The sequence below is a fragment of the Sminthopsis crassicaudata genome, chromosome 2 (genome assembly GCF_048593235.1).
Source record: "Sminthopsis crassicaudata isolate SCR6 chromosome 2, ASM4859323v1, whole genome shotgun sequence".
Taxonomy (NCBI): domain Eukaryota; kingdom Metazoa; phylum Chordata; class Mammalia; order Dasyuromorphia; family Dasyuridae; genus Sminthopsis; species Sminthopsis crassicaudata.
The window spans coordinates 440,081,453-440,094,020 of NC_133618.1; the positions used below are offsets into that span (position 1 = coordinate 440,081,453).

General features: G+C 38.3%; 1 protein-coding gene across 4 annotated transcripts in view; it reads right to left on the bottom strand.

Annotated features, from left to right (window-relative positions):
• The window catches only part of CPNE1 (copine 1), a 32,327-nt gene that overhangs the window by 1,837 nt on the left and 17,922 nt on the right, over nucleotides 1-12,568 (bottom strand). For all 4 annotated transcript variants that reach the window (XM_074292513.1, XM_074292515.1, XM_074292516.1 and 1 more), the window contains 8 exons: nucleotides 2,532-2,660; nucleotides 1,829-2,008; nucleotides 1,402-1,476; nucleotides 1,210-1,281; nucleotides 935-1,015; nucleotides 674-763; nucleotides 303-389; nucleotides 15-101 (listed from right to left, as the gene is read on the bottom strand). In XM_074292513.1, coding sequence (XP_074148614.1) covers nucleotides 15-101; nucleotides 303-389; nucleotides 674-763; nucleotides 935-1,015; nucleotides 1,210-1,281; nucleotides 1,402-1,476; nucleotides 1,829-2,008; nucleotides 2,532-2,660 — 801 coding nt within the window. The remainder of the gene's footprint in view (nucleotides 1-14; nucleotides 102-302; nucleotides 390-673; nucleotides 764-934; nucleotides 1,016-1,209; nucleotides 1,282-1,401; nucleotides 1,477-1,828; nucleotides 2,009-2,531; nucleotides 2,661-12,568) is intronic.

A 12,568-nucleotide genomic window follows, 5' to 3' on the forward strand; every position in this document is an offset into this window, starting at 1 on the left:
AAAAAGAGCCCTACCTGGCAGACCTTGACTCGGATAGTCCCTGAGTTCTTATAACTCTTTTTTTTCTGCTGTTTCTCAGGATGAATACATTCAAACTCCATCTGGCAGGGAGAAGGGAGACAGAGGGATGTATTGTTGAGGGGTGGGAGGGCAGAGAAGGTGAACAAATCTGAAAGAGTACTGTCTATTAGATAGAGAGTCCAGAACTCTAGACTAGAAACCTCTACCCCCAACACCTAACCACCACCACCCCCAGCATGCCATTCCAGGAATGCATAGAGTGGGCGAGCCAGGCTACTTACTGGGGTGCCCTGCAGCTGGGTCAGATTGGTCTGGAAGGAGCCAATGAGGTCATGAGAGCCATCACTGTCATAGTCTGAGCAGCGCACCTGGATGGGAAGTGGAAAGTACACTGGATTGGGAACCATGAGATAACTTGAGTTTGTATGCCAGGTTTAACATATAATAGCTGTGATCTTGGGTGACTCACAGGTCACTGAGCCACATTTATCCATAAAAAATGAATAATGTTTTATAAACCTTAAGTGCAATACTAAGAGTAATCATAAAGGCTAGTTAGTCAGTCTGAGCAAAGCCCCCATCCCAAAGCCAAGTACTTTATAACATAGGGCTCAACCCTGGTTTAGGCTACCAAGATCCTTTTCCTCCTCACCTGGATGGGCAGGCTGAGGTCTCCCCCACAGAAGCGCTGCAAAGGAACACTGAAGCGGCTCCATGTAGGATTCAGATTGTTCTTAATCACCTGGGGAAAAGGTGGGCAAAGCTATGGCTTTTTGAATTTCAGTTTTATCCACTCAGCCCCAATCCAGAGGACAGGGCATCCTTCCCCAAAATACCAGCTCTCCACCTATAATAGCAGATCAGCACATGGGGCTAAAGCATTCACTCTTCCCTTAATGAATTTCTCACACACCTCAGATCTGTAGATCAGATGCCATTTTCCATCACCCTGTCGGTAAAACTCTAGGAATGGATCAGATTTGCCCAGGAAGTCCTAATGGCACCAAGAAAACACTAATTAAGTCACTGATTAGGCACAAATGGAAAAAAAAAAAAAAAAAAATTAGATTCAATGTCTAGAGTTTAAAATTTCCATTCTTTTGCCCCGAAATGGACATCAATTCCCTTTTCTGAGGCAAGCTAGGTTACCTACCCCCTCCCCATTTCTGCAAACTTTTCCCATCAAACCTTTTTGTCCAGGTTCCTGGCCTCTACTTCCATGGTCACCACTCGAGTGTCCTTCACCTCTTGAGCTGAGATCTGAGTGTGAGGGAAAGCTAAGAATCACCTTGAAGCATTATCTCTTGCTCAATTCAGTGATGTGGATGCCACAAGGCAGATGCAGAAACTCCTCTACTCCCCAGCACCATAATTCCTCACCGTGATGGTTCCTTGCCCTGCTGGCTTCCCAGGCTTCAACATTAGGGGAAGAGTCACCGTCTGGCTGGACACAATCTGAGGGTGGTGATGGAGTCAAAGTCAATCCTGGGGTCCAGATAATCCTCCACACTATGCTCAATTGAGGACCTAGTGCTCTTAGGAATTAGAAGTAGATCAAAAGGCCCTCAGAATCCCACCTCCCTGGATAATATGTACAGATTGGAAGCTAAGACTTCCTACCCAGACTTTGCCATAATAAACCTTTCTAGGCCCATTTTATACCTAGCCAATTATTTCTCAAGAGCTGTACTCCCTTTCACCTTCAACAACCTTTTTATCCTGGCATTTGCCCTAGAGGACCACCTCCCTCTTACCAATTCCTAGACCTCCTCCCTTTCCCCCCCAGCCCTCAGCAATTTTACTGTACCTGTCCTAGAGTACACTCCGCTCCCCCCAGGAAATCATCATCTCCCAAATCAGGAGTCTTGTTGTCAATGTCATAGACACCAAAACGCAACTTCTGGACTGTTTCAAAATGATAGTTGATTGGCAGTGGTCTAGAAAACTCGGGGCTGGAGCAATTCCGGACACGCTCTGTCCGACAGAGCTAAAAGGTATAGAAGGTACAGCCAAGGGAAGAAGTTCACGAAGACTACGAGTGATCTCCTAAGGAGGAGCTTGTTGATGATGTAGTTAGGCCCCCTTTAGTAACAACAAGGACCCCCTCACTTCTTCCCTGCCTTTGTTCCTTAAGGGATCCCAGATCTGACACAATCTTCCCAAGGGATCACAAAGCCCTGCCCTGGTATGGGTAATACTTCTTGCTTCTTCCCTCACTTTTCCAGAAATTCCCTACCATGTAATGACAACTGCTTCTTCTCTGCTTGGACTTCTCAGGCACTTTGGGCCCCATTTATGTAGATCAATGAAGTTACCCCAAAACAGGGCTGATTACCTCTCCAGTTCTCAGGAGAGAACCATATATAGGGTATAACTCTCCTGCCTGTTCCTGGATAGCTGGTCCAAAAACTACTGGGTATAGATATTTGACCCCCTCAGCCCTTTCCACCCCCACTTACTCCACCATCCAGTCCCCTTTTCCCTCCTTCTATGTACCTCAGATTCCTCACCTCAGCCCAGCTGCCCCCACCCACATCCTGTAGCAGGACACAGAGTGGGTCGGACTTGGAGCCAACGTCCTTATCGATGAGGTGGTCACAGGAGATGGACAGCTGTACCGAGGTCACACAGTGGGCCATCTGGGGATATGGGGCCAGGGATCAAGGGTCAGATAACCAGAACCAGTATTACTATAATGACCTCTTCCCCTCCCTTCCCAAATCGGATGATTCAATATATCCTTCTTTTCCCCACTTACCGCAAGGGTAAGACAATTGAGGACAAGGAAATGTATCCCTTTCCCAGGCAAGAGTAAAGAAAAAGGGTAAAAAGATCATGGAGGAATTGTTCTCTATGATCCCCAATCTATCTAGAAATAGGAATAATGATCCTCAAAATCCAGCCCCCCCCCAATACTCTAATATACAAAGCCACAGGCCCAACCTGAGCCCAGACCAATGAACTACTGTCCCAATCTGAACTCTAATAACTGACCCACTGCCCCAATCCTGGGGCTCAACAAACATCAAACCACTACTCCCAACCTGGATCCCAAACAACAAAAATCACTTCTCCAACTTGGGCTCCAACCACTGAACCAATGCCCCAGTCTGCTTCCTGATCACTGAGCCAAGTGCCCCAACTACTGAACCACTGTCCAAACTGGTTTCCTAACCAACAGGCCATATTTGCAGAAAGCAATACTGTGCAAGTGCTCCTGTACCTACAATAAGCCTGCCACCCAATTAATTGAAGGTCTGTACCTAGATAAGGAAAGGAATTAGGAAACCAATCCCCTATCTCATCTGAGACAGGCTATCCAAGTATAAGTTTTTAAAAAGAAATATTTCCTTGAACTAAAAGTTTCCTTGAGCAATACTCCTTCAACTGTGTTCATTACTTACAGAGGAGATTTTACCAAGTCCCTATCTGAGGCCATGATTTCCCCAAAAAAATAGTAATTTACATTTGAATACTCAAACTAAATATGGTTAAGCTAAGAGTTTTTCACACAGTGTTCCAAAGTCCAAACTCCCAAACATTGGGATATTTCAGATCTCCAAATTACTTGGTATTTGACTTAACAATTCCATCCCAACATGCTACTCATTTTCAATGTACTACTCAGTCCCAGAATCACTAGAAATTGCTGAAATCTTCTTTCATAAAAACAAAACAAAAACAAAAACAAACAAACAAAAAAAAACAAAGAAATTCAGGCAAAATTAACCCGATCAATTAAGTGGCACTTAATTACTTTGCTGGACAGTAAGGGAGATAGAAAACAAGATAAAAATATTTACTTGTATGGTATTCAAAAGACAAAATATAGATAACTATAATATGCACTGTTATGTAGGAGCAAAAGAGAATTATCCAATATTGGTAGATCCAAAGATGAAAGTCGCTGTCAATGGAGAAAAAAATCAGAGAAGGCTTCCTGACACTGACATATAAGCTAGGGTTTAGGGGATAGGTATGAATTCAATAGAGGGGAAGAAAAAAAAGGAATTCCACAGAAAACAGGAAAGATGTTCCAGACAGAGAGCAAGGCACAGAAAGAGGCTAAGTTGGGGGTTTTAATAGATACAGAATAATTCAATTTTCCTCAAGCTTATTATGCATAGGGAGCAAAAAAGCTTTACTTTTATTGAGAAAGTAAAAAGGGAGGTCATCTTCCTGATAAGATACAGATACCCAGCTCTGGGACAGCTACTCTAACAAAATCTTCAATTTTGAACCAGGCTGAATAATTAAGACATACAAAGGGAATCAAAATAGGTGACATCTTTCAACCCAGAACTGCATGTAAAAGCACCCAATAGTCCTTAGACAATAAGAGATCACTCCTCAAGTAAAGGAAGTACATTTAATGACTGAGATATATGTAGCCCAAAAGATTGTTTGAAGAGTCAACAAGAGTGGAGGACCCTTGAAAAAGCACTACGGTGGTTAAGAATATGTCAGAGAAAATTTTTGGAATTATGCCCAAAGAACTATAAAATTGTACAAGCCCTTTAACCCAGCATTATCACTACTAGTTAATATACTCCAAGGAGATTTTAAAAAAGAGAGAGAAAGAAAAAGAATGTGTAACCCTGGGCAAGTCACTTAACCCCAATTGCTTCAGCCAAAAAAGAAGAAAAAGGAAAAGAAAAAGAAAAAAACATGACATACAAAAATCAAAGTGGTAACTCTTTACCCAAGAAATGGAATCCCTGAAAACTAAAGAGATCAAACACAAGGACTCCAAGAAACAGCAAGATATTAGACCAAAATCAAAAACAAATAAGGTAAATGATGTGAAAAGTCACTTAAGACAACAGGTCAAGGAATTTAATAATCCCTGAAAACTATGACTTAAAAAAAAAAAAAAAAAAAAAAAAAAAAAAAAGCTTGGATACTACATTTCAGGAAACAAAATGAAAAATGAGAAAAAACATAAAGTAAAAGTAAATTCACTAGATTTCCTGAAAGAAACTTTAAAAGAAAAAGTCCCTAGCAATATCATATCTCTAATACAGAGCTTCCAGGTCAATGAAAAAAATATTGCCAATAGCCAGAAAGCACTGGAATACTAAGAAACCATTTTGGAATACAGTACAAGAATAATACTCTGCACAACAATGTAATCCTACAGAGGAAAGCAAAAAAAAAAAAAAAAAAAAAAAAAAAAAAAAATCAACATATATTTTGAGTAACAAAATATTTGATTAGATGTGGGCAAGAGTTTATTTTAGCAGTGGTTTGAAAAGTGAATAGAAAAGAAGACAGAAACGGGAAAAAAATATCAAGAAATTATTGCAACAATCTACAGCAGATGGTAATTAAGGTCTATCCTAAATAAAAGCATATGGAAATAGAAAGATGATAGGAAAGATTAACACACACACCCTCCCCAAACCAACAGGATGGGAAGAATTGAAAGATAAATCAAAAAAAGACAGGTGGCATAAAAGCCCAAGTATAAGAAGAAAAGTTTAAAAATTCTCCTATAGTCATATTTAATTTAAGTTTCTGGTGGGACTTCCACAAAGAAATGTATAAGAGAGAGAGAGAGAGAGAGAGAGAGAGAGAGAGAGAGAGAGAGAGAGAGAGAGAGAGAGAGAGAGAGAGAGAATATGAATGTGTGTAGAATTAACCTTACAGGGGAAAATATATATGTGAGAAAATTAGATTAGCAAGGAAGAAAATGTAGGCATGGAAAATTAAAAGCCAAAGAGGGGGCCAATGAGAATATTTGATGATATGGGAATAGAATGGAAACCAGGAAAAAAGACTAAAAGTCTAAAAGACAAAGAGAGTGGGGGATGAGTCTTGAAGGCCATGGTAAATAGTACTGAAAACTATAAAGTTGTGTTAAGGGAAAATGAGAATTGAAAATAAACCATTCTGCACATTGCCAGAATGAAGTTTTCTAAACACAAGAGTTCACGATATCATTGCTTGGCTCAGAAGCCTCAGTACTATTATACTATCCCCCAATGTGATCAAGTGAGTCTTTTTCTCCTAGGATTTTTCCTCCTTAAAAATTTCTCTTAGTAGACTTTGGGGCAGCTAGGTGGATAGAGCACCAGCCTTGAATTCAGGAGGACTCAAGTTCAAATCTGATCTCAGACACTTAACACTTCCTAGCTGTGTGACCCCGCGCAAGTCACTTAACCCCAGCCTCAGGGGGAAAAAAAAAAAAAAAGTAGTCAAGGACTTTTAAAATCCTTTTTAAGTTGAACTTCCCTTCTGATAGATTTTTGTACTCTGAACAAACCTCTTCCACATGAATACCTTGAGCTTTATACAACTATTGAACATTCTTTACAAAGTTCTTCGAACAATTTCTTAAAAAATTTTTTTTTTTTTAAATGTACTCGTCATTTCATCATGAAGCCTTTGGATGCCCCCGGTTTCTCAGTGGAATTCTTAAAATGATACCTGGATCTGAACTTAATATTATACATGTAACCTGACCAGGAAAGTGTGGTCCTCTTTCTCTCCAAAAATCTTAAGGCTAATTTGATCTGACTGAATTTGTTATTTTGGTTTTTTAAGCTGCCAAGTCACACTAATGATTAATGCATAACTCCCAAAAATATTTTTCAAATTAAGTATATGTTAACCCATGACCCCTTTATCTTAATTCTTATGTAGACGAATTTTTTTTTAAAAATTAGCATTTTATCATTCCTGTAAATTTAATCTTGTTAGTTTAGGACCATCTGAATTTTTTTTTTTTTTTTAACATAAGGCCTTTTCATCCCTATCTTTTGTTTCATAAACCTAAATACACCCTATTCTCTGACTTTAGCCAACTAATACAAATATGCAATAGGATAGAGACATGGACAATATATTAGGCCTTCCAGATTTACAACTCATTTATTAACAGTCATTAAGTATTATCAGCTACTAATCCACCAATCTTTATCATCTAGCTATATTACTTTGTCAACAATAAAATAAAGTTTCACTCTGTAGTTTTCTGAAATTCACCCTCCCCATCATCTTTGAGACTTTTCAAGATCACAGGAATCTGGAATTGTAATTTCTTTCTCTCCTGAAGAATAACTAAATTAATTTAAATGGCTAAGACATCCCAAACCATTTTGTTTCCTAAGATGGGTTTCAATTATACTCTTTTTCATGTGCAGAACAGAAACTAAACAATACAGCAGATAGTGTGTTATTCTGACAAGTCAGTAACTAATCACTCCATATCTGTTTCCTCATCTGTAGAATGAGCTAGACTTGACAACTCTAAAACGCTGTATCTTTGATCCTGAAATTGAGTAATTCCACTTGTCATCCACTATCATCTTCCCCATTACACTGGCTCTTTTACTCTTCCTTTGTTAAATCAAACAACTAAAAAAAAAAACTTTTAGTATTTGCCTGATATCTACTGTCCAAAGATCAGTCTAGCTAAATCCTAGAGTTACATTAACAGGTTGGCTTCAGGATGATGATTTGTTTTCACCATACCAACTTTTGAAGACAATTTACCGCTACATTGATATGGATCAGTAAAAATTCACAACGAAGGAAATCATAGATTCATTACATACCTATTTGGCTTTTTTTTTTTTTAACATTTCCCCATAATCTTTAGGTCTCCCTTAGCATTCCTGACATTTTTGACCCAGTAAAAATTCTCTTTCCTTGGTTGTCTTGCTTTTGCCTCTTTATATCTGAAATTCTTGGGGATCTCTTTTCATCCTCAATGGAATTATCACCAGATAGTAAGAATTTTATTAAAGAGATTACCATCCTTCTTGATCTTCATTCCTTTTCTAGAGCCTTATGGACCCCTTTCTCTACTAAGGTGCTTACACTTTCTTCAAAATGCAACACAAAACTCACATTGTTCAATTAATCCTACTTCATTCTGGTCCCTTCTCCACTCTGTAGCCTCTAACACTGCTAGAATGCATTATATTTACTTGATTTATCAAATTCCCATTACAAGAAATCAAATGGTTCTTTAGATTCTGCCAAATTGGGATTATGCTGAATGAAATGTTCTAGTGAAGCTTGGGACAGAAAAAAGTGAGTCAATAAATGGCCTGAAAATGTATTATTAGTTTTATAGTGTGTTCCAGGATTTTTATTGTTTATTTTTGCAGTGGCACATGGCATTTTGTTTGATTCTTCAGTTTCTGTATTGTCTTCCTCAGAGAAGAGATTACCAAAGGTGCTCTTCTCCAAAATAACTGCTCTTCCAACTCCTAGCCCAGCACACACATTGAAGTTCAATCATGATTTCTGATGAAAGTAAAATAAATAACTGGGGAGTTCTGAAAAAATTGGGGCTGATCTTTAGAAAATAGAGCTAACCTAGGCAACTGAAGCCATTGAGAAAGGGACTATAATATATTATTTAAATCTTTGCAACCCTCACCAACTTTCCTCAGAACTCCTATAATCTACACCTGTAGTTCTTCACCAGAGGTTCATAAAAATACATACATGTGCCCACATTTTTATCACTATATTTAAATATAATTGATTTTCTTTGTAATTTCTTTCATGCATTTAAAAATATTCTGAGAATGGGTCCAGACTATCAAAGGAATTCATGACATTAGCCAGTATATTGCTTATAGAGATTCCAACTATTCATTGACCCAGAGTTCCCTAAAGTTTGGGCAGTGATTGATAATCTGCCATTGGATAGATAGTTGCTACAGGACAGAGACTTTCTTCATCATCAGAAGTGTCCCAGGGCCATGTGGGTTGGATGTTTCCTCTTTCTAAGAACATTCCTTGAAGTCCAGCACTGAGATTTAGTCAATAAAGAGGATGACCCCTCTTTTTCTTCTCAGGGTCCCAATTAGATTTGATTCAATAGACTCAATTCAATAAAAAACTTTTTTATGGACAGGTCATCATTGTATGTCCTTTGCACCAGTGACCATAAACAGTCCCCAAATGACAGCTTAAGTTAGGGCTTCCTTTCTTTCCCTGGTGTCCAACCATATCCTATCCCTGTATCTTCACCACCATAATAGTATATAACCTACACAATAGCAAAGGATGATGTAGCAGCAGGGGAAGGAGACTCTCCAAAATGGGAAAAAAAGCTTGAAGGATTTGTACACAGATATTAGGCAGTGCAGGGAGCTAGAGTCTGGGAGTAGCAGCACCATTTTTTCAATTAATAGGACATTTCCGGCACTTCTGAGGCCAACTCTCTCCAACAAGGAAATATGGTCGGTCCCTCCCTCCTTGTGTGATGTACCACCAACTCCCAGCTCCCCAGTTCCCAACAGCTCCAAATAGTGCCTTCTCCAATGGCAGATGGTGACAACTCCATGATGGCAGGGGCCATGGCTTCCTATGTGCATGTGCCCTGATGCCCATCAGTGCTCAGGACTTAGCTGGTGTTTGAAACTGAAGGTGACTATAAAAATATTCAAACCTTTTCCCTGACTGGCTCCTAAAATAACTACAAAGATTTTTATGGACTAAAAATTGTCAAATCCAGAGGAAAAAAGCCATGGCCCATACTTCCACGCATAAAATCTTTCTGAGGATGAACTGTCATAGGAGTACTTCTCATTGGGTCAGATCTGGGTGGATCAGAAAGTATAATCACAGGCTCTTCTCTATAAACATATAGATTTTCTCTCTCAAATGTTTTCAGGTAAAGGTCTGAGCCAGCTTCTCCAAGATCACTTCAAGACTATCTCTCCCCTCCAAAAAGCTATCATAGATTGTTTCCACAATTGGAAAAACAAAGTGACCTAAATCTTATACTTGGAATTAGATTTCCAAGGAATATAATTTAGGGATGCAAATATTTTAAATATTTGGGAATTTATATTCTTATAATTTACAAAGAAAATTGGCAAGCATACTTTGTTTCCTGGACAGGTCTTCAAACTGCAATAGGGGAAAACAGTCCATAATACATATTGTGGAAATAGGAATGGCTAAGGCAAAAAAGTCATATGCCAGGCATCTCATCTCTCCATATCAATTAGTTCTAAGAATGGGTTAAAAATGGTCCAGGATTAAATATCTGGCCAGCAGAGTTTTACCTTAAGACTTCTGAGAACTAGATGGGAATTTGAAAATGATTATTTTCAATAATCTATTTGAAAAATGTTCATTTTATAGATGGAAAAATTAGGGAGTGATTTCACTTCATTAAAGGACTCCTTAATAAGATTCCTCTAAAAGGAAAGTTACTTTAAAAAATGGATCCAATTTATATAAATTATTCCCTATTTCAGCAAATCTCCTGTAAGCTCCACCCACATATGCTGGATCACTCATTTTTTTTTCCTCTTAAGTTCTGTTTTTACACTCTCTCTGTGCTGCCTCTCTTCCTCCTATCTCTATACCAATGGCACAGCCCGCTTGCCCTAGTTACTATAAACTATACTAGTAAAGCAACAGACACAAAATTTTGGGCAAATAAAACAAAACTTCTGCTCAATGGCTTTTAATGTAGATACTAATTTTAATTTCAGTCTCTTTTTAGAAATAAGGAGATTGGGCCAATTTTTTACCTTTTTGGGCCTCAAATAATAGAGTTGGGACATAAATCTGCATCTTCTGCCTAAAAATTCTGTGCTTTTTGACTATAACATGCTTTCTAGTCACTTTTAGCATTCTCATGCAGCAAATGAAGAATCCTTAAAATGCATATATAAAACACCTGTTTGTAATTTCTTCAGTGAGAGACATGGAGTAAGGGGTGAGGATTACTTTAGGAAAGTGCAGATTGTCATGAGAAACAGAACTGAGCTCTAATCAGCCCAGAAGAGAATCAGAAAATGAATGCTCATGACTAAAACATTTCTCAGGAATGGCATACTACTGAGGACCAGCCAATAAATAATCAGAGTAAGAGAAAAGAGGAAAAAGAAAAGTGAGGAAAACATCAAAAAGCAAGGAAGTCCTATATGCAGAGCACCTGAACAGACTACATGTAGATAGTCTTTTGTTAAAGGCTGGTAGTTAATTCCAGAAAGTAATTGGGGTACAACTTCCTTAACTATGGATAGTATTTTTTAATTAGCAGATTATCTCAAGAGGCTTAAAGATCAAAATGTCTTGTCTCTATCTTTAAAACTGCCTAAAATGTTAGGGCCCACATATCTTGGGTTTTCAACTAATCTCTCAGTGCCTAATAGTCTGTTTTTCTAATGGGGCATGGCAAAAATCAGGTCCACCGAGGCACTGATATTTTTCAGATCTTGTTCCCGTGATTTAAGAGGGATTTTTCAACTCACAACCCTGTCACACAATAGAAATACCAGCCTTTCCTTTCTGAATCTTTTTAACCTACTAATCTCTTTAGCTTACAATTGGCTTACATAGATTAAGTGGACCTTCCAACTAGCAGAGCTTTCTTGTACCATATCCTTGTTTTCCAGAGAGGACCAGATGCACAAGTAACCCCAGTCATTGCTTGATGGAGACTGGTAATAATGGCTGGAGTCTGAAGAGCTTTAAAGCCATTTGGAAAGATCAAAAAATGGAAAACTGGAAGGCTAAAACAAATCTGTTTATAGTCCTTTTAGATGTCTTGAAACCCAAGGTGTTCACCCTGTTCATTCAATTAGATGTGGATTGAGCTAAAAACCCCATTGATGTTAATCCCTAAATCACTTTCAGAGACATACCTGAAGACCAATAACTCACTTTAAACCTTTGCTTGGTTATGCAGCATCACAGACAAAATGGTTTAGTTCTTCAATTATCACTATAACACACTAAACTATTATGGATTATGGAGAAAAGATTAGTAAGGGCATTAATTTAATTCCAAGAGTGGTGGTGGTGATTAAGAGGACACAAAAAATGCTATTCTTTTCTTCTAAGAGAATACTACTGTCCTTATATAATATACTGTGTTTCAGCATTCTAGAATATTGTCACTTTCTGTAATTTAGGTTTCTCCTTCCATCCTCATTTGTATTAAGGCTTCCCCAACTTGACTAAAACAATGATTCACTGGTGGTAAACATGAACATTTCAAGTCACAGAAGCATCAACCAGTTCAGAGGTTTGTCCTATATATATATCCCTCCTTAAGGGTTTCAGGAACTGCTAAGATACTTAAAACACCTTTTATTGGATATGATCCAAAAGCCCACCCCTTCCCCACCCCTTGGACAAAGTGTATATATTATGCTAAAAAAAAAAATTACTTTTAAAAGTCCTCCCCCACCCTGAAATTTTTGTCAAAAATTAAGAAGCAAAAGCACCAAAATGTGATGCTTTCATATTACAACCCACAACCAAATGGGGGCAAGTTAGAAAGAGAATGGGAATTTTTGCCTACTAGGTAGCCAAGTACAAAATCAGGTAAAGTGAAGGTTCTGAATCAGGTTTCAACCTTTTTTCTAGGAGCCACAGAAGAATAATGACCTATTTTTTTCCTTTAATTATGAAGCCCATGGATGATATTGTTCAAGCATAGGTTGGACTGTTAATTCCCTTTCAACTTTGGGACTCCATTTTGTGACAGACCCCTAAAGAATGTGATGGAAAGGGCAATGGACAATAGGGGAAAAAATAAAATGACTTAGGCATGTGATAG